We start from the raw sequence: 21,223 nt of genomic DNA on the forward strand, positions 1-21,223 counted from the left end.
TGGTTCAACCTGCGTTAGCTTTAGTGAATATACCTCTATGGCACACAGAGCCGGGACAAGGTGCTCCGGCTCTAGTGGTAGAGGCAGGGCCGTTTCTAGCCTTTTTGTCACTACTGGCAAGAAGTCTTGTGTACCCTCCCCACACCGTATTTTTTGCCGTATAAAAAGCTCAGCTCCCCCCCCCCCCCCCCCCCCCAGTTACACTACATACTATTACACTGAGCAGGTAATGTATATACCGCTTCCTTGTGCACCTCTGCATCCCGAAATCCATACTGTTACCGCATAAGACGCACCCACTTTTCACCAAAAATTTGGGGGAAGAAAAAGTGCGTCTTTTATATATTGAAAAATACGGTATATCACAGCAGATGCTGTGCTCTCACCTCTCCGCTGGAGTCCAATGCTGTGCTTCCACCTGTCCACTCACCACTCGCACTAGTGCCCAGCATCTCCTACCACATATAGCATTTTACATGACAAGTGACGTGAGGAGAGTGAGGTGCCAGCACTAGAGGAAGCAGTAGACCGACAGAATGGTCGCACAGCGCTGGACTCTAGCGGAGAGGTGAGATCACAGCTTCTACTGCACTATACTCTGCCCTTCTAAACTGGGTTGGGGGAGTGCAGGAGGAGAACCGGGAAAGAGAGTGGCACAAGGGGACATAAAGAGGCACAGGGGACAGAAGGCGTCTAGGGATAGAGGAATGCACAGGGGGGCAAAGGTAACCTCAAAAGAATAGAGAGATGTATGGCACTCCAGACAATGACCTTGAATGCCTTAGCCTAAAAACAGGCCTGGAAGGAGATTCCAGAGTGACACTCCTCCGAATGGTGTCCACCCCAGTGTAGGTAGCAGAGAAGGGCCCAGTATTAGGTACTCCCCAGTATTAGACAGACTCCCCGCAGTATATGTAGCCAGATGTGCCCCCCCATATTAGGCAGCCCCCTCCCCAGTTTACATAGGTAGATGTGCCCCCCCCTATAAGATAGCCCCCCCTGGCCAGTATAAATAGCCAGATGGGCCCCCAGTATTAGGTAGCCCCCCTCCCCAATTTAGTGCTGCACATTACTGTATATCCTCTACTAAAGATACTACTTTTTATGACTTGTTGGTATGATGTCACAATACAGGTCAGTAATGGTTAATGTTGTGTAATGTCTTTCATCTACAGATGAGGTCAGAGTGACGGCGACCCTCTACAGCACACTCAGGCTTCCTTGTTCCTTCCTGTTCATAATCGGTGAGGAGGGGCTCTCAGCGGCATGGGAGTTGGTGGACAAGGATGGTAGAAGACTGCTTGTACACAAGTTCACAAAAGGTCAAGATGATTTCACTAATCAGGATTTACAGTTCACAGAACGCACGGAACTCTCCAAACAATTCTCCGAGGGGAACCTGGACCTCACTCTGAGGGAAGTCACATATAATGATGAGGGGAGATATTTCTGCAGGGCCACCAATAACAAAGGACATGGAGACAAGGAGGTGGAATTGTCCATAAATGGTAAGATGTCCTGATCTGTCTGGACCATCAGATACACAAAAGGTTCTGTACAGTTTGCTGTCACTCTGCAGGTTACCACTTGCTCTGTCTAATTTTCCCTGCTTTAAATAGAAACATGAGCAGAAAGGCAACTCCACTAATGCATGATGTCGGTCTCCTAGGTCATAAGAGTAAACATACATATATCCAGGCACATCGCCTCTAGTTAGGACATTAAATAAATTATTAGGGAAAGGGAGGTGCTGAAGGGGGTGTGGCTAGAAAACAGCAAAAATCTATTAACCCTTCGCACACTCACATGCAAATGTTCAAACAATTGCATTCACAGATTCACTCATCCAGGCACAACTGTTATCCCTACAGCTAAATTAAAAGCCAGGGTTTTAGTTCACAGAAGAATGCATTCTTATGCTTAATCACCTATACTGCGCAGAAGTACCCAGGTAAACATAGGTGTCCTAACTCTGGCCCTGTAACATGCATAGTGCAGACATGCAAACACATTCATTGCATCAAACCTATCAATGGATTAGGAGCACACATCCTGACGTCCTCTCCTGGGAAAGACAGTGCATCTTACCAATCGCACAAGGGAGCTAATGTTATGTGTCCATGTGCACCATGCGCATACACCAGCATAAGCTGTCTGCATGCTGACAAACATACAGGGGAAGGGGGGAGTGCACCGAATTGGACCCTAGCCACAGGGGTCAATGATAAGAATAAACATACATATATCCAGGCACATCGCCTCTAGTTAGGACACTAAAGCTTATGCTGGTGTATGCGCATGGTGCACATGGACACATAACATTAGCTCCCTTGTGCGATTGGTAAGATGCACTGTCTTTCCCAGGAGAGGAAGTTAGGATGTGTGCTCCTAATCCATTGATAGGTTTGATGCAATGAATGTGTTTGCATGTCTGCACTATGCATGTTACAGGGCCAGAGTTAGGACACCTATGTTTACCTGGGTACTTCTGCGCAGTATAGGTGATTAAGCATAAGAATGCATTCTTCTGTGAACTAAAACCCTGGCTTTTAATTTAGCTGTAGGGATAACAGTTGTGCCTGGATGAGTGAATCTGTGAATGCAATTGTTTGAACATTTGCATGTGAGTGTGCGAAGGGTTAATAGATTTTTGCTGTTTTCTAGCCACACCCCCTTCAGCACCTCCCTTTCCCTAATAATTTATTTAATGTCCTAACTAGAGGCGATGTGCCTGGATATATGTATGTTTATTCTTATCATTGACCCCTGTGGCTAGGGTCCAATTCGGTGCACTCCCCCCTTCCCCTGTATGTTTGTCAGCATGCAGACAGCTTATGCTGGTGTATGCGCATGGTGCACATGGACACATAACATTAGCTCCCTTGTGCGATTGGTAAGATGCACTGTCTTTCCCAGGAGAGGAAGTTAGGATGTGTGCTCCTAATCCATTGATAGGTTTGATGCAATGAATGTGTTTGCATGTCTGCACTATGCATGTTACAGGGCCAGAGTTAGGACACCTATGTTTACCTGGGTACTTCTGCGCAGTATAGGTGATTAAGCATAAGAATGCATTCTTCTGTGAACTAAAACCCTGGCTTTTAATTTAGCTGTAGGGATAACAGTTGTGCCTGGATGAGTGAATCTGTGAATGCAATTGTTTGAACATTTGCATGTGAGTGTGCGAAGGGTTAATAGATTTTTGCTAGGTCATAAGAGAGTATAGTGAGATTGCTGGAAGGTCTGTGGATTTGCAGTTGTGTGACAGCAGTGATGTGCATCAGACAATGGGCCACAGTCATAAACCGACTGTAAAATGTATGTGATGGTGCTCCTAAATTTCACTAGGCATTATACAAACCATGTAATCCCTAGTCCACAGTTTTGGTAACTTACACGCAGTGCATACGTTCCTCATATCACGCGTTACATGAATGGCATAACACGCTATACAAGTGAATACTACTGAGAACCTTTTGATAATTAAACAGAGACAACCTGGCTGTATCACAAACATTTCTCACAGATTAATTGGCATACTGTATATTTTGAACATGCTCAAAATCCCAGCTTGGGCTTACTTTCAGGGTAGACCTTATTTTCAGGAATACATGGTATGTAGCCACTAACGATGCAATTTGCTGGATGATCATTTATGAATGATTATTCACATGAACAATCAAAATGATCTTTTAAAACCACACAGAATCTCCTAACCAATCCTATCAGATTGATGGGATGGATTCAAAAATGGGATAGCTTTCATTAGTCTCATTGGATTGGTTAGGAGATTTTTGTCAATCTGTGAGGAATCGTGGGGAAGCAGCCGCCTCTTCTCAGCGTGAGGCGGCTGCTTCCGTGAAGGGCATGGCGGAGCGCGGAAGAGCAGCCGCCTCTACTCAGCGTGAGGTGGCTGCTTCTGTGAGGGGCATGGCGGAGCGCGGAGAAACCGACGCGTCTGACGCGGCGGTTAGCGCGCATGGCCCTGTTGCGGATACACCGCAGAGCGGTGCTGGCATGGCTGGGACTCATAGTCCTCCTAGGTTCAGAATGACGCGCGTCCGCGCGGAAAGGCAGAACCTATATGGCAGCCAGACTAGGGTCAGCTGACCAAGCTGGTCAGCTGACAATTTTGCCTCTTTTTATTGGTCCAGCACTTAGGGAGGTGCTGGAGAGTATATCCGTATATATACTGCTGGTTGTTCAGTTGTTCTTTGTCTGGCGTTGCGATCACTACGTGGTAGCACTCAGACCTGAGTCAGATCCTAAAGTGTGCCGGGACCAGCTGGAGCTGTAATCCTACACTTAGCTAGATTCTATTGATAGTCTAAAGTACTAGTTTGATTGTGATTATCTGTTATGACCCTTTGCTTGCCTGACTATTCTTCTGAACTCTGATCCTGTACCTTGCCATTCTGATACTCTGTTGCCGAACCCCGGCTCGTCCTTAGACTCTGCATCTGCCTCCTGATTCTGTACCTCGATATATTTGATACCCTGTTGCCGAACCCCGCCTGTACTTTAGACTCCGCCTTTGCCTTCTGAATCTGTACTTTATCTGTCCGTGTGTTTACGACCTGGCTTGTCCGACCTCGAGAACCGACCTTACTGTTAGAGGCGGTTCCCAGTCCTGGTAGTGACACTCCCTCTTGAGTGTCACTCTCGTTCTGTCTTTCCTTCTCTCAGCCTGACTCCTCCTCCCGGGAGAGTCCAGAAGGAATTTGTGCAGTACTCCTTACTGCTCTGAGGCCCAGCCCTCTAAGTGTTACTGTTTGCACCAAACACTCCTACGCTACTCAGGCGAACAGAGGTTAGCTTATATATCGGATTATCGGTGATACTGCAGACCATCTATAATCTGGTATATATCTGTATTCCCTGTGATACTGCAGATCACCGGTAATCAGATCCTCTCTCTGTGTTACACCGATCGTTACACAATCATTTTGATCGTTCATATGAATAATCATTTGTAAACAATAGTTCAGCAAATTTTTTTGTTAGTGGCCACCTTTAAGAATGTACATACTGTATTTTTCAGAATAGAAGACACATTTTCCCCCCCAAATTTGGGGCGAAAAGTGTGTGCGTCTCCAAAGATATGGAAAAATGAGTGCAGAGTGCACAGGGAAGCTTTTGCCATACTTTACCTGCTCCTGCAATCCTCTCCCACTGGCGCTGGGTCTTGCTTCTTCCGCGATCTTCTCCTGCATCACCTCCCATCCTCTCCTCCTGGCAGCGCGCTCCTCTTCAGTGGCAGCAGTAGGCTGGGACACCAGCCACCTACAACTATGAATTACAGCCGGGCCCTCCATACACTCTGTACCTGTACACAAGCTGTGCACGTGTGCCAGGGGATCATGCCTGTTTCGAACTTCCTCCACTTACAGATAATGAAGGCCACTGTGCTTATTGGGACCTTCAAAAGCAACAGACATTTTTGTCTGCTGCTTCCTCAGATTTGTGCCTGGAGGCAATCCTGTCTCGGAGGTCCACAGACAAATTCCTTTGACTTTCTGCTTGGTTTGGCTCTGACATGAACTGTCTACTGTAGTACTGTAACATTCTTACCTTCCAGCGGCAGGTCCCGCGGCATCTCCTGCATGGTCCGGGCGATCGGCGGGACTTCGCAGCAGACATCCTCTGGCGGCATCCTTGGCATCCCTCCGGCGGTGTCTTCCGGCTCGTGCGTGACCCAAAGGTCGCACCGCGCGCACGCGCGAGTTTGAGTGAGCCTTATAGGCTCAGGAGGAGGGTTAGGGATGACGGCAAGTGATGTCACTCGTGACATCACCAATTGGGGGTGGTTTCTGGGGTTTTAGGATCTGTATTTAAGGCCAGTGATTTCTGTCATTCACTGGCCTTGATAATGATCAGTTCGCTGGTTCTTGGCCTAGCTAGCTTCCTGAGCTACATGAATATATTGTGCAGCCGCACAATATATATGTACTCCAGTTAGTCAATCGTTTGTTATTTTCCTATTGTATATTATTGTAATTTATTCGTAATATCCTGATATTATTGAAGTAACATCTCATTGTATATTTACCTGTGTACTGACCTCTTGCTTGTTTTCCTGACCTTGCTCTAGTTTAGTCCTTCTGTACCGCTGTCATCTGATTTACGTTACCGACTAGGCCTGTTCCTGACTCTGTTACTGCCTGATCCTTGCTATACGACTGACATCTGATACCGTTACTGACCCTGTTGTATTTGACAACGATTTAGCTTAACGACTTTTGTACCTCGATACCGATACTTGTGCACAAGTTCTGACCGGTCTAAGACTACGCTTTACTGTTGTTGTGTGTTTATCTGTACGATATCTCATCGCGCTCCAGCGTGATATTATCAAGGCCCATAAAAGTTATCATGGAGGAATTGCGACCTCACCGAGCAAATGGCTACTCAGCAAGCACAGATAACGCAGTTATCCAATGCACTCGCTCAGATCAACATACCAGCGAATATTAATGTTCAGCAATCTCCTCTACCGGCTCTAGTTCCAACTATTATTGAGCCTAAAATGCCATTACCTGAAAAGTTTTCAGGGGCCCGTGCTGATTTCAGTAATTTTTGCAATCGATGTATGTCTTACTTCGAGGTCAGATCCAGATCTTCTGGTACAGAATCACAAAAGATTACATTGGTCAAAACATTATTACAGGGAGATTCACAAACTTGGGCATATGGGTTAAGGCCTGAGAATGTAGCTCTTACCTCTGTAGAAAAGTTTTTTGATGCCATGGCTGTAATATACGCTGACCCAGATATTTCCGCTACGGCTACTCGCAAGTTGCGAGATCTACGTCAGGGAAAGCATACCGTTGAGGAGTATGCAGCCGAGTTTAGAAAATGGTCGGTATCAGTTAAGTGGGGTGAGGCAGCACTCCTCGACCAATTTCTCTTTGGTCTAACTGATTCAGTTAATGATATGCTGGTGAGTCACCCTGAACCCAGAACTCTGGAGGATGCTATCTCCTTGGCTATACGGGTTGACAGACGGATTAGGCATAGACGTCAACACAAAGTCTATTCCGTCTCAGGGAACCTTTGACCAAGTAGCACATCCTCCAGTGAGGAGCCAATGCAACTGGGTTTTTCACGTTTATCCCCAGCAGAGAAACTCAGGAGGGAAAATGCTGGCCTCTGTATGTATTGTGGTGAGAAAAGCCACTTTGCCCAAAATTGTTCTGCAAAAGAGACAGGCTCCGGAAAACTCCAGCACCTAGGTGAAGTTGGGGAACCTCACCTGGACGGGCCTATTGTTCCCCTTAAAATAAAGAAAATTCTTCTGCCAGTCACGTTATACTGGACTACAGCTTCATTTCGTACCGAAGCTTTTCTTGATTCAGGTGCGGCAGGAAATTTTATTGACTCTGTCTTTGCAGCCAACCTGGGTATCACAGCACTTTCTTTGCAGAACAAAATCTACGTCACTGCTATTGACGATACTCCTTTGCAGCCTAAACAACCCATTTCTATCACACCAGAAATTTCTTTGCAGGTTGGGGCTTTACATCATGAGCAAATGCAGTTGTATGTATTCCGTATGCCGTCTAGTCCACTTGTGTTGGGGTTACCTTGGTTACAGAAACACAGCCCCCATATCGATTGGTGTTCAGGGCAACTTACGGGTTGGTCACAACAGTGCCAGGATGTATGCATACGGGGTATCCATCTCCGCAGTCTAGGGGTCAAACAGATAGCAGTACCACCACAGTATCTAGATTTTTCTGATGTGTTCTCTCCTCAGTCTGCAGATAAGTTACCACCTCACAGACCTTACGATTGTCGCATTGATTTACTACCCGGTACCATGCCCCCGCAAGGTAATCTATACAACCTCACCGGGCCTGAGAAAATCTCTATGAAAGAGTATATCAAAGAAAACCTGGAAAAATGTTTTATTAGACCATCCACGTCACCAGCCGGCGCCGGCTTTTTCTTTGTAGAAAAAAAGGATGGGGGTTTGCACCCTTGCATAGATTACAGGGGACTGAATAAGATAATTGTTAAGAACAGATATCCTTTGCCTCTGACAATCTATTTGCACAGGTTTCAGGGGCAAAGATTTTCTCTAAATTAGATTTGCAGGGTGCGTACAATCTGATTAGAATTTGTGAGGGTGAGGAGTGGAAGACGGCCTTCAATACTCAAGATGGCCCCTACGAGTATTTAGTGATGCCCTTTGGCCTGTGTAATGCACCGGCCGTCTTCCAGGATTTCGTGAATGTGTTTAGGGATGTATTGGGAAGATTTCCCGGGCTCCCTACTCATTTCCTCTCAGTGGTAAGCTGACTCTTTATATCATTTTTCATTGTGTTGTTAGTAATTATTGTGCACAGGGCATGTCATCATACATAGATGGTTTGGGCATTGATTTATTGCTTTAAAGAGACACTGAAGCGAAAAAAAAATTATGATATTATGATTTGTATGTGTAGTACAGCTAAGAATTAAAACATTAAGATCAGATACATCAGTCTAATTGTTTCCAGTACAGGAAGAGTTAAGAAACTCCAGTTGTTATCTCTATGCAAACAAGCCATTAAGCTCTCCGTTATGGCCCATACTCACGGGCGATAAAAGTGGCCTGTCGCAGCACACGTGAGCGTGTGGGCGACAGGCCGGCGACAGCTCCTCGCCAGGTCCCTCCGCGTACACACGCGGAAGAGGGACCAGCGGCAAGACGGAAGCTGTCGCCGACGTTCCTCCTCCCCCCGCCGGAAGCTCGCCGGAAGCTCTGTGTACCTCAATGGAGGTTGCTGTCGCTAGTCCGCGTACTCACGCGGACTATCGACAGCTGGGGCGAAGTTGCGGCGGCGACTGTCGCCAGGCGATTGAACTTTTCAATCGCCTGGCGACTTCAGCGACGGGCGACAATTCGGGGTGCGCGCCCATTCTGGGCGACAGTTCGGTGTGCGCGCGGCCCATACTCACGGGCGACCTGTCGCCGCAACACGCGCGCCCCGCGTGTTGCGGCGACAATTGTCCCTCGTGAGTATGGGCCATTAGTCCTGGAGAGGGCTGTTATCTGACTTTTATTATCTCAAGTGTTATTGTACTGTTTACTTTTTCTCTGCTAGAGGAGAGGTCATTACTTCACAGACTGCTCTGAAAGAATCATTTTGAATGCTGAGTGTTGTGTAATCTGCACATATTATAGAATAATGCAATGTTAGACAAAACACTATATACCTGAAAATAAAAGTATGAGAATATTTTCTTTGCTGCTAATCTTCTAGTAATTATTCATAGTACACAACCAAATTACTATATCATATTTTTTTTTTCGCTTCAGTGTCTCTTTGTTTGTCTGCAGCTTAGAGGCAGTAGTTTTGCATTTTTCGACACATTATACAAGAAGGAAGGAAAAAGGAGTTTTTATTCTATGTTCATAGCACGGAGCACTTTATTTAGTTTAGCTCTTGTCGGTGTGTATGCGGCGCCCGCTCCCTTGGCTGGTGGGGGTGTGGGCATGCACACTGAGATGAAATTGAATCACCTGTGTTTACAGCACGGAGCACTTCGGTAAAAACAATTTTTTGAGTTGTTCACTGCATGTCACCTTTTCGCTTGATGAGGAATCAAGTTATTATTATTATTATTATGTATACATTTGGGGATATGTGAATATTGTATGAATAGGGAGCGATCCAATTACAATTGGATGGTGTCTGGGAGAATTTTAAAGATTTTAATTGTTTTTATGTGCAGAATGAGCTACCAATAAAATTACGTTTTCACATTGGAGATTGGTGTGTCAAGTCACTTAAACTTTTGGAGTTTAATAATTGTGTGTGGCTTTTGTTTCTTCTATTTTTGGAGCAATAACGGGAGCCGCAGGATCTTTCAGAGGTGCACTTTGGTGCAGATATGTATTGGTGCTCACTTTGATGTATAATTGGGAAGATTTGTGGTCGTCTATTTGGACGATATCCTAATATACTCCAATTCTGTGTCTGAGCATTGAGGTCATGTAAGATTTGTATTACAAAAGCTAAGGTAAAATTTGTTATTTGCTAAGTTGAAGAAATGTGTATTTGAAGTCACGCAGGTCCCCTTTTTGAGCTATGTTATTTCTGATACTGGCCTGTCTATGGACGAAAAAAAAGTGTCTGCAGTGTTGGATTGGCCACGCCCCAAAGGTCTCAAAGCCATACAGCGGTTCATTGGTTTTGCCAACTACTACTACTAAGAATTTCTCCAACCTGGTGGCTACCCTTACTGATTTAACGAAGAAAGATTCTGATCCAGTAAATTGGTCTCCACAAGCAGGTAAAGCTTTTTGAAAACCGCTTTCTGCTCTGCATCCATCCTTGCGCATCCCGATGTGAACCTACCTTTTATTGTAGAAGTGGATGCCTCAGAATTGGGAGTGGGAGCTGTCCTTTCACAGTTCTCTGGCCGGCCAGAACGCCTACATCCCTGTGCCTTCTTCTCCAAGAAATTTACCTCAGCCGAGCGTAATTACGATATTGGTAATCGAGAGTTGTTGGCTGTAAAAATGGCATTCGAGGAGTGGAGACACTGGTTGGAAGGAGCTAATCATCCAATCTCAGTTTATACTGATCACAAGAATTTACAGTATATTGAGGGGGCTAAGAGACTTAATCCCAGACAGGCTCGATGGGCACTATTTTTCACTCGGTTCAATTTTGTAATTGCCTATAAACCTGGAACCAAGAATGTAGAGGCCGATGCTTTATCTAGAACCTTTGAACCCAAAGCTTCCCTGGACGTTTCTCCTAAGGAGATTATACCTACCCATTGCATTCTGGCCGCCACTCACACTCAGGAATTTCCAGATTTAGTTGAGACGTTCCAATCCTTTCAACAAGACAGGCCTCAAGAGACACCCCCAGGTCTTTATTTTGTACCTTTACATTTACAGACACTACAGATGTTTCATGATTCAAAACTGGCAGGACACCCTGGGGAGGTTAAAACACCTGAATCTGCTATCACGCTATGTATGGTGGCCCTAAATCAGTAAAGATTGTAAAGCTTTTGTTGCAGCCTGTCCTATTTGTGCTAGAAGTAAAGTGTCCCGGACTGCCCCTCTGGGTCATCTCATGCCTTTACCTATCCCATCCAGACCCTGGTCTCATCTCTCGATGGATTTTGTAGTGGATCTGCCCCTTTCTGATGGGAAGAAGGTGATTTGCGTAATTGTGGACAGGTTCAGTAAGATGGCACATTTTGTGCCGCTCCCAGGGTTACCCTCTGCTTAGGAATTGGCTAGACTTTTCATTATACATATATTGTGCTTACATGGAATCCCTGAGAACATTGTATCGGACAGGGGGTGCAGTTTGTTTCTTGATTCTGGCGTACTTTTTGTGAACTGGTGGGCAATAGAGTTGGGCCGAACCTCCGATTTTCGGTTCGCGAACCGGGTTCGCGAACTTTCGCGAAAGGTTCGGTTCGCGTTAAAGTTCGCGAACCGCAATAGACTTCAATGGGGATGCGAACTTTGAAAAAAAAAAATAATTATGCTGGCCACAAAAGTGATGGAAAAGATGTTTCAAGGGGTCTAACACCTGGAGGGGGGGATGGCGGAGTGGGATACATGCCAAAAGTCCCCGGGAAAAATCTGGATTTGACGCAAAGCAGCGTTTTAAGGGCAGAAATCACATTGAATGCTAAATGACAGGCCTAAAGTGCTTTCAAACATCTTGCATGTGTATACATCAATCAGGTAGTGTAATTAAGGTACTGCTTCACACTGACACACCAAATTCATCGTGTAATGCACCGCAAACAGCTGTTTGTGTAGTGACGGCCGTGCTTTACTGGTGCGCACCATGGCGAGAGTGCAGGTTTTGGTGGCTTTACAGCCCATATGGTCACCTGGCTGATGTAGCTGAATGACAGAACAGTGACTGTCCAGCTGATCAAATTTGGTCTGACCACAATGAGGCAACGACCTTATTATCGTGGGTGTGCCCCCCGAGACACTCATCTAGGCGCCGGTCATTGCTCCATTGTGATACGCAAGCCCCTTCACCACGGCAAGGTAATGATCACGAAGGGGAATGGGCGCATGTACATGCCTTTTCTTTTGTTGTTGCAGCTGCCCGCAGTGCAGCCAGAAAAATTAGGCAGTCATGTACACGCACCCGAAAAATTATTACAGCGGCCACTGCTAGCAGCGGCCTAAAAAATTCAGCAATCCGCCTGGAGTCCCGGACCCTGTTGGTGGTGGCGGAGAAGGTAGTGAAGCGGCCTGCAGGCAGACATGCTGTGTGGAGGGACTGGGAGCGACTTAGTCTTCTTGGGGCAGGCCAGGCAGCCAGTCACACGGCGTGCAGGCAGAGATGCTGTATGTGCGGGGACTGACTTAGTCTTGGGGCGGGCAGCAGCCCTCCGGGATCCATGCCTCATTCATTTTGATAAAGGTGAGGTACTTAACACTTTTGTGACTTAGGCGACTTCTCTTCTCTGTGACAATGCCTCCAGCTGCGCTGAAGGTCCTTTCTGAGAGGACGCTTGCGGCAGGGCAGGAGAGAAGTTGGATGGCAAATTGGGACAGCTCTGGCCACAGGTCAAGCCTGCGCACCCAGTAGTTCAAGGGTTCCTCATCGCTGTTCACAGCAGTGTCTACATCCACACTTAAGGCCAGGTAGTCGGCTACCTGCCGTTCCAGGCGTTGGTGGAGGGTGGATCCGGAAGGGCTACGGCGAGGCGTTGGACTAAAGAACGTCCGCATGTCTGACATCACCATGAGATCGCTGGAGCGTCCTGTCTTTGACTGCGTGGACACGGGAGGAGGATTAGTGGCAGTGGTACCTTGCTGGCGTTGTGCCGTCACATCACCCTTAAAGGCATTGTAAAGCATAGTTGACAGCTGGTTCTGCATGTGCTGCATCCTTTCCACCTTCCGGTGAGTTGGTAACAGGTCCGCCACTTTGTGCCTGTACCGAGGGTCTAGTAGTGTGGCCACCCAGTACAGGTCATTCCCCTTGAGGTTTTTTATACGGGGGTCCCTCAACAGGCAGGACAGCATAAAAGACGACATCTGCACAAAGTCGGATCCAGTACCCTCCATCTCCTCTTGCTCTTCCTCAGTGACGTCAGGTAAGTCAACCTTCTCCCCCCAGCCGCAAACAATACCACGGGAAGGTTGAGCAGCACAAGCCCCTTGCGATGCCTGCTGAGGTTGTTCTCCTGCCGCTGTCCCCTCCTCCTCCTCCTCCTCCTCCCCCAAAGAAACACCTTGCTCATCATCCTCTGAGTCTGATTCGTCTTCTGCACACGACTTCTCTTCTTCCTCCTCCTCCCCCCTCTGTGCTGCCGCAGGTGTTGAGGAAACAGCTGGGTCTGATGAAAATTGGTCCCATGCCTGTTCCTGCCGTAACGGTTCCTGGTCACGCTCATTCACAGCTTCATCCGCCACTCTACGCACAGCACGCTCCAAGAAGTAAGCGTAGGGAATTAAGTCGCTGATGGTGCCCTCACTGCGGCTCACCAGGTTGGTCACCTCCTCAAACGGCCGCATGAGCCTGCATGCATTCTCCATCAGTGTCCAGTTGTCGGGCCAGAACATCCCCATCTTCCCAGACTGTTTCATTCTACTGTAGTTGTAGAGGTAGTGGGTCACGGCTTTCTTCTGTTCTAGCAGGCGGGAGAACATGAGCAGGGTCGAGTTCCAGCGAGTCGGGCTATCGCAAATGAGGCGTCTCACCGGCATGTTGTTTTTGCGCTGAATTTCCGCAAAGCGTGCCATGGCTGTGTAAGACCGCCTCAAATGCCCACAGAACTTCCTGGCCTGCTTCAGGACATTCGCTAAGCCAGGGTACTTTGCCACAAATCTTTGAACCACTAGATTCATGACATGTGCCATGCAGGGTATGTGTGTCAGCTTCCCCATATGCAAAGCGGCAAGCAGATTGCTGCCGTTGTCGCACACCACGTTGCCTATCTCCAGGTGGTGCGGGGTCAGCCACTCATCCACCTGTTTCTTAAGAGCAGCCAGGAGAGCTGCTCCAGTGTGACTCTCCGCTTTGAGACAAGCCATGTCTAAGATGGCGTGACACCGTCGTACCTGGCATGCAGCATAGGCCCTGCGGAGCTGGGGCTGTGTAGCTGGAGAGGAGAACTGCCACTCAGCCAAGGAGGAGGAGGACAGCGAAGAGCATGTAGCAGGAGGAGAGGAGGTGGCAGGAGGCCTGCCTGCAAGCCGTGGAGGTGTCACAATTTGGTCCGCTGCGCCCTGCTTGCCATCGTTCACCACCAGGTTCACCCAATGGGCTGTGTAGGTAATGTAGCGGCCCTGCCCGTGCTTGGCAGACCAGGCATCCGTGGTCAGGTGTACCCTTGACACAACGCTCTTCGCAAGAGATGACACCACTTGCCTCTCAACTTCACGGTGCAGTTGGGGTATGGCCTTTCTCGAAAAATAAGTGCGGCCTGGCATCTTCCACTGCGGTGTTCCGATGGCCACAAATTTACGGAAGGCCTCAGAGTCCACCAGCCGGTATGGTAACAGCTGCCGAGCTAACAGTTCCGCCACGCCAGCTGTCAGACGCCGGGCAAGGGGGTGACTGGCCGAAATTGGCTTCTTCCGCTCAAACATTTCCTTCACTGACACCTGACTGCTGCTGTGGGCAGAGGAGCAGGAACCGCTCAAGGGCAGAGGCGGAGTGGAGGAGGGTGCCTGTGAAGGTGGAAGGGAGAAAGCGGCAGAAGCAGATAATGCACCTGATGGAGGAGGAAGAGGAGAAGGAGGGTGGCTTTGCTTTTGTGTGCTGCTGCTGCTTTTGCTCAGGTGGCCATCCCATTGCTGTTTGTGCCTTTTCTCCAGGTGCCTTCGTAAGGCACTTGTCCCTACGTGAGTGTTGGCCTTTCCACGGCTCAATTTTTGTTGGCAGAGCGAACAGATGGCTTTGCTCCGATCTGAGGCACACACATTAAAAAATTTCCACACCGCTGAGCCACCCTGGGATGTGGGCACTATGGGGACCTCAGCAGCTGATGCTGAAGGGCAAGTTGGCTGGCTGTACATAGGTGGCGATACATGGTGCCGGACACTGCCACCAGCTGTTTCTGACGAAGAGCTGCCCCAGCTTCTTTCAGCAACTTCTCTCCTCCTCCTACTCTCTGACTCCCCCTCTGAACTGTCCCCCTCTTCATCTCCTCTATTGGGTACATACAGAGGATCCCTATCATCGTCATCATCGTAATCATCCTGCCCAGCTTCGCTTGCCTCAGACAAATCCAAACATGCATCAACATCAGTAGGTCCTTCATCCTCCGTACACGTTACATCCATAATGTTGCCGCGTAACTCAGACATATGAGCTGGTGAAAATTCATCTGGCTGTAACAACAATGGCTGTGCATCAGTGATTTCACCACTAAATAATTCTTGCGAAGTGTCAAATGCAGCGGAAGTGGTGCTAGTAGTAGCACTGGTGGCTGAGCAAGATGAGGTGTTCTGTGTCGCTAAATACTCAACCACGTCCTGACAATCTTGGGAGGTGATGGGACGTGCCTTCTTCCGAGCACTGTACTGTGGGCCAGGTCCACACGAAATTACATTTACACGACCTCGCGCAGACCTGCCGGGTGGCCTTCCTCTGGCTCTGCCACTACCTCTTCCTCTACCTGTTTTGTCCATATCGGGTATGCACGGAGTGGTATATCACACTGCGTGCACTCACGTAGGTAGGTGGGTTCACTTAACTGCACAGGTATGCGCACTGATGCGGTGGGTTCACTGAACAGAACAGGTATACAGTGGCGGGTTCACAGAACAGGTATGCAGTGGCGGGTCCACTGAACAGAACAGGTATGCAGTGGCGGGTTCACTAAACAGAACAGGTATACAGTGGCGGTTCACTGAACAGAACAGGTATGCAGTGGCGGGTTCACTAAACAGAACAGGTATGCAGTGGCGGGTCCACTGAACAGAACAGGTATGCAGTGGCGGGTTCACTTAACTGCACAGGTATACAGTGGCGGGTTCACTTAACTGCACAGGTATGCGCACTGATGCGGTGGGTTCACTGAACAGAACAGGTATGCAGTGGCGGGTCCACTAAACAGAACAGGTATGCAGTGGCGGGTCCACTGAACAGAACAGGTATGCAGTGGCGGGTCCACTGAACAGAACAGGTATGCAGTGGCGGGTTCACTAAACAGAACAGGTATGCAGTGGCGGGTTCACTTAACTGCACAGGTATGCGCACTGATGCGGTGGGTTCACTGAACAGAACAGGTATGCAGTGGCGGGTTCACTAAACAGAACAGGTATGCAGTGGCGGGTCCACTGAACAGAACAGGTATGCAGTGGCGGGTCCACTGAACAGAACAGGTATGCAGTGGCGGGTTCACTAAACAGAACAGGTATGCAGTGGCGGGTTCACTTAACTGCACAGGTATGCGCACTGATGCGGTGGGTTCACTGAACAGAACAGGTATGCAGTGGCGGGTTCACTAAACAGAACAGGTATACAGTGGCGGTTCACTAAACAGAACAGGTATGCAGTGGCGGGTCCACTGAACAGAACAGGTATGCAGTGGCGGGTTCACTAAACAGAACAGGTATACAGTGGCGGTTCACTGAACAGAACAGGTATGCAGTGGCGGGTTCACTTAACTGCACAGGTATGCGCACTGATGCGGTGGGTTCACTGAACAGAACAGGTATGCAGTGGCGGGTTCACTAAACAGAACAGGTATGCAGTGGCGGGTCCACTGAACAGAACAGGTATGCAGTGGCGGGTTCACTAAACAGAACAGGTATACAGTGGCGGTTCACTAAACAGAACAGGTATGCAGTGGCGGGTCCACTGAACAGAACAGGTATACAGTGGCGGGTTCACTTAACTGCACAGGTATGCGCACTGATGCGGGGGGTTCACTGAACAGAACAGGTATGCAGTGGCGGGTTCACTAAACAGAACAGGTATACAGTGGCGGGTTCACTAAACAGAACAGGTATGCAGTGGCGGGTCCACTGAACAGAACAGGTATGCAGTGGCGGGTTCACTAAACAGAACAGGTATACAGTGGCGGGTTCACTAAACAGAACAGGTATGCAGTGGCGGGTTCACTAAACAGAACAGGTATACAGTGGCGGTTTACTAAACAGAACAGGTATGCAGTGGCGGGTCCACTGAACAGAACAGGTATGCAGTGGCGGGTTCACTAAACAGAACAGGTATACAGTGGCGGTTCACTAAACAGAACAGGTATGCAGTGGCGGGTCCACTGAACAGAACAGGTATGCAGTGGTGGGTTCACAGCACAGGTATGCAGTGGTGGGTTCACAGCACAGGTATGCAGTGGTGGGTTCACAGCACAGGTATGCAGTGGTGGGTTCACAGCACAGGTATGCAGTGGTGGGTTCACAGCACAGGTATGCAGTGGTGGGTTCACAGCACAGGTATGCAGTGGTGGGTTCACAGCACAGGTATGCAGTGGTGGGTTCACAGCACAGGTATGCAGTGGTGGGTTCACAGCACAGGTATGCAGTGGTGGGTTCACAGCACAGGTATGCAGTGGTGGGTTCAATGAACAGGTATACAGTGGCGGGTCCACTGAACAGAACAGGTATGCAGTGGTGGGTTCACAGCACTGGTATGCAGTGGTGGGTTCACAGCACAGGTATGCAGTGGTGGGTTCACAGAACAGGTATGCAGCCAGACAGGAACAAGCTAAGCCTAACTAATCTTTCCCTGAGAGACAGTCTGCAGCAGCTCGCCCTACTCTGACTAATGCAGGCACACGAGTGGCCGTAATGGCCGCCGCTGCCTGCCTTATATAAGGGGGGGTGGGGCTCCAGGGGCTAGTGTAGCCTAATTGGCTACACTGGGCCTGCTGACTGTGATGTAGAGGGTCAAAGTTGACCCTCCATGTGCATTATGGGGCGAACCGAACTTCCGCAAAGGTTCGCCTGCGGGACGCGAACGCGAACCACTGAAGTTCGCATGGAACCGTTCGCAGGCAAACCGTTCGGCCCAACTCTAGTGGGCAACAAGTTGTCCTTCTCTTCTGGGTTTCACCCCGAGACTAATGGGCAGACAGAGAGAACCAATCAACCATTAGAACAGTACCTTCGATGTTTTGTTTCAGACTGTCAAGAAGCATGGTCAGAATTTTTGCCGTTCGCCGAATTTGCATTTAATAATCTACCCAACACTTCCACCAAATTATCTCCATTTTGGATTGTGACTGGTCAAAACCCCAAATTTACGTGTTTCCCATCTACCAACTCCTTTTTTCCAGCTTTAGAGGAGTGGAGCACTCACATTCAACAAATTTGGCCTCAGGTGCAGTTAAACTTGAAGGATGCAGTGTCCCGTCAGAAATTGTATGACGATGCCCACCGATCTCCGGAGCTCGAGTTTTCTCCTGGGGATATGGTTTGGGTATCTACCCGCAATATTCCTCTGCATCAGCCTTCAGCTAAATTGGGCCCTAGATTTATTGGTCCCTATCCCATTCAGGAAAAGATTAACAATGTGGTTTATAGAGCGACACTTCCCCAGTGAGAGGGGTTGTCATTCCATGTCTCTCTTCTGAAACCTGCTGCTAATACCATCATACCTTCAGCTCCTCCTCCTCCAGTTTAGGTGGATGGAGAAACTGAATACGAAGTGGAGAAAATTTTAGATTCTAGAAAATGTCGAGGTTCCTTGCAGTATCTAGTTGACTGGAAAGGATATGGCCCTGAGGAAAGGTGTTGGATTCCAGCCCGTCAAATTCATGCCGACCTGTAATGTAACATGCTTACCTTCCAGCGGCAGGTCCCGCGGCGTCTCCGGCATGGTCCGGGCGGGACTTCGCAGCAGACATCCTCTGGCGGCATCCCTCCAGCAGCGTCTTCACCCACCAACCCAGACTCTTTATTAAAGTTTACACCCTTTCCCGCCCTTTCTACATATATATTTTTGTTTTCTTTACTGTATTTGTATAATTATACGATGACTGGCAGAGGTGGAGGCACCACCAGGAGAGGCAGCGCCATTGCCAAACCCACTGCTGGCAGGTCTGTGACTGGTCCGCCGCCAGCCACTGACCACACAGTTGTGGAGGAGGGAGCAGAGGCGCAGCAGCAGTGTGTTGCGCCCATCTTTGCCTTGGGTCATCGTCCCCGGCCCATTGCGGAGAGTCAGGCACAGGCTGTGGTAAAAATGATGGCGGAGCAGCAAGCCACCGTTTCCAGCCAGGCCTCCAGCGCCAGCGAGACCAGTGCCACCACCACCAGCACTCCGGTCCGCAGCAGCAGCCGCCCTCCACCACCGCTTGAGGTCACATCGACCCCAGCGGCCAGCTTGCCCTCACTGAGCGAGCTCTTGACTCCCAGGACCACGAGCGAGTTGATTGATGTGGTTGCCCAGCTTGAGGAGGAAAAGTTGGGGGAATGCAAGGAGGAGGAGTTTGAGGTGGAGGAGGTTGTTGTTGGTGCACAACAGGTGGCATTTCAGGAGGAGGAGGAGGGGCCTGATGCAGGGGATGTTGCTGAGGCAGAGGAGTTGGTTGAGGGCTCAGAGGAGATGTTTGGGGATGATGATGAGGGGCTGGATCGTCCCTATGTGCCACCACCAGCACAGTTGGGTGAAGGCAGCACGTCATTGGAGGAGGAGGCGTCTCTGGCAAAGAGGCGCAGCAGCAGCAAGGCAGCCAGCACAGGGCATGGAAGACAGGATCCACTGCCTGCTGCTTCAGGCGCTACCACCACCACCCGCACCAAAGCTCCTCCCCAGGGTAGAAGCAGTAGCTCCCGCCGCCAAGCAACCCCACATCAACAGCAGTGTTAAGGCCTGCCACTGCCAAGCGCTGCTGGAGATGAGATGCCTGGGGAAAAACAGTCTGACAGCAGCCAACATGCTCCGCTACCTGAAGGGGGAGCAGGAGATGACGTGGCTGACCCCCAGAGGCCTCGGAGTCGGATTGGTGGTGTCCGACAATGTGGCAAACCTGCTGGCTGCCATCAACAGGGGACACTTGACCCACGTCCCCTGCTTGGCCCATGTCCTGAACCTGGTGGTGCAGAAGTTCCTGCGCACCTACCAGGGGATGGAGGATCTGTTGGAAGCGGCTCGGAAAATTGTGCGCAGTTTCCGGCGCTCAGCCGCAAGCCTGCCCGACATTCAGCAGCGCGTCGGCCTGCCACGACACCGCCTGGTCATGGATGTGCCAACTCGCTGGAATTCCACCCTGGCGATGTTGGAGCAGCTGGTTGAGCAGAGGAGGGCTGTCCACCGCTACATTGTTGAGGCCACTGTCGCCGGCACCACCAAACTCCAGCTCATCTCCAACGCGCAGTGGGGGCAGATGCAGCAGGTCTGCTTGGTGTTGGCTCCCTTCCTGCAGGGAACCATCCTGGTCAGAACAACAGAACAGCGGAGAGCAGCAGCAGTGGTGAGGGGGTGGAGAGAGGAGAAAGAGGCTCAGGGGCCAGAGGAGGAGGACAGCGAACTTGAGGCCATTGACCCTGATGTCTGCTGGATGGATTGCCCTGTTCACCATGGCAAGGCACATGCTGCGGTGCCTGCGCACAGACCCCAGGGTTAAGCAGATGCAAGTGAGGGAGGACACCTGCATCAGCATGATCCTGGACCCACAGCTGAGGGGGAAGGTGGCTCAGTTCCTGCCTGCTGGAGACCGTGAGCAGCGAACAAGGGAGTTGCAGGAGATCCTTGTTCGGCGATTGGAGGAAGCCTTCCCCCAGCCTTCCACTCCCTCTGTCCCTGTCCAGCCAGCACAGCGGCCGGTGCCTGCAGCCAGCAGCAGCATCAGGCACCCAGCGAGCCTTGACAAAGGCGCTCTACATGACGGTAGAGCAGCCGAGAGAGGAGGTGCATGCAGCAGCATCCTCCTCTCAAAGTCACAGGCAGCGCCTGACCCAGATGGTGGACGACTACATGGGGTCCTTCAGCGGGCTTGACACCAGCCACGAGGAGCCTGTGGACCCCTTGGAGTACTGGGTCGAGCGCTTGCAGAGTGGAGTGAGCTGGCGCAGCACGCCCTGGAAGTCCTGTCTTGCCCCCCTTCCAGCGTGCTGTCCGAGAGGTGCTTCAGTGCGGCCGGTGGTGTGGTCATGGAGAAGCGCTCTCGTCTGTCCAGAGTCCGTGGACAGACTCACAGTTTTGAAGGTCAACCATGCCTGGATTGAAGGCACGTTCCAGGCACCTGTTGTCGGCGACAGGAAGACATGAGGTGCCTGGGAATTATTTTTGAACAACATCAACCTTCAGTCCCCTGCAAA

The 21,223-nt window shown here is 49.8% G+C and overlaps 1 protein-coding gene across 2 annotated transcripts in view; it reads left to right on the forward strand.

Annotated features, from left to right (window-relative positions):
* LOC137547423 (V-set domain containing T-cell activation inhibitor 1-like) overlaps nucleotides 1-21,223 on the forward strand; it is a 92,135-nt gene that overhangs the window by 39,556 nt on the left and 31,356 nt on the right. For both annotated transcript variants that reach the window (XM_068271003.1, XM_068271002.1), the window contains exon 4: nucleotides 1,176-1,508. In XM_068271003.1, the coding sequence (XP_068127104.1) occupies nucleotides 1,176-1,508 (333 nt within the window). The remainder of the gene's footprint in view (nucleotides 1-1,175; nucleotides 1,509-21,223) is intronic.

The sequence above is a fragment of the Hyperolius riggenbachi genome, chromosome 2, assembly GCF_040937935.1.
Source record: "Hyperolius riggenbachi isolate aHypRig1 chromosome 2, aHypRig1.pri, whole genome shotgun sequence".
Classification (NCBI taxonomy): domain Eukaryota; kingdom Metazoa; phylum Chordata; class Amphibia; order Anura; family Hyperoliidae; genus Hyperolius; species Hyperolius riggenbachi.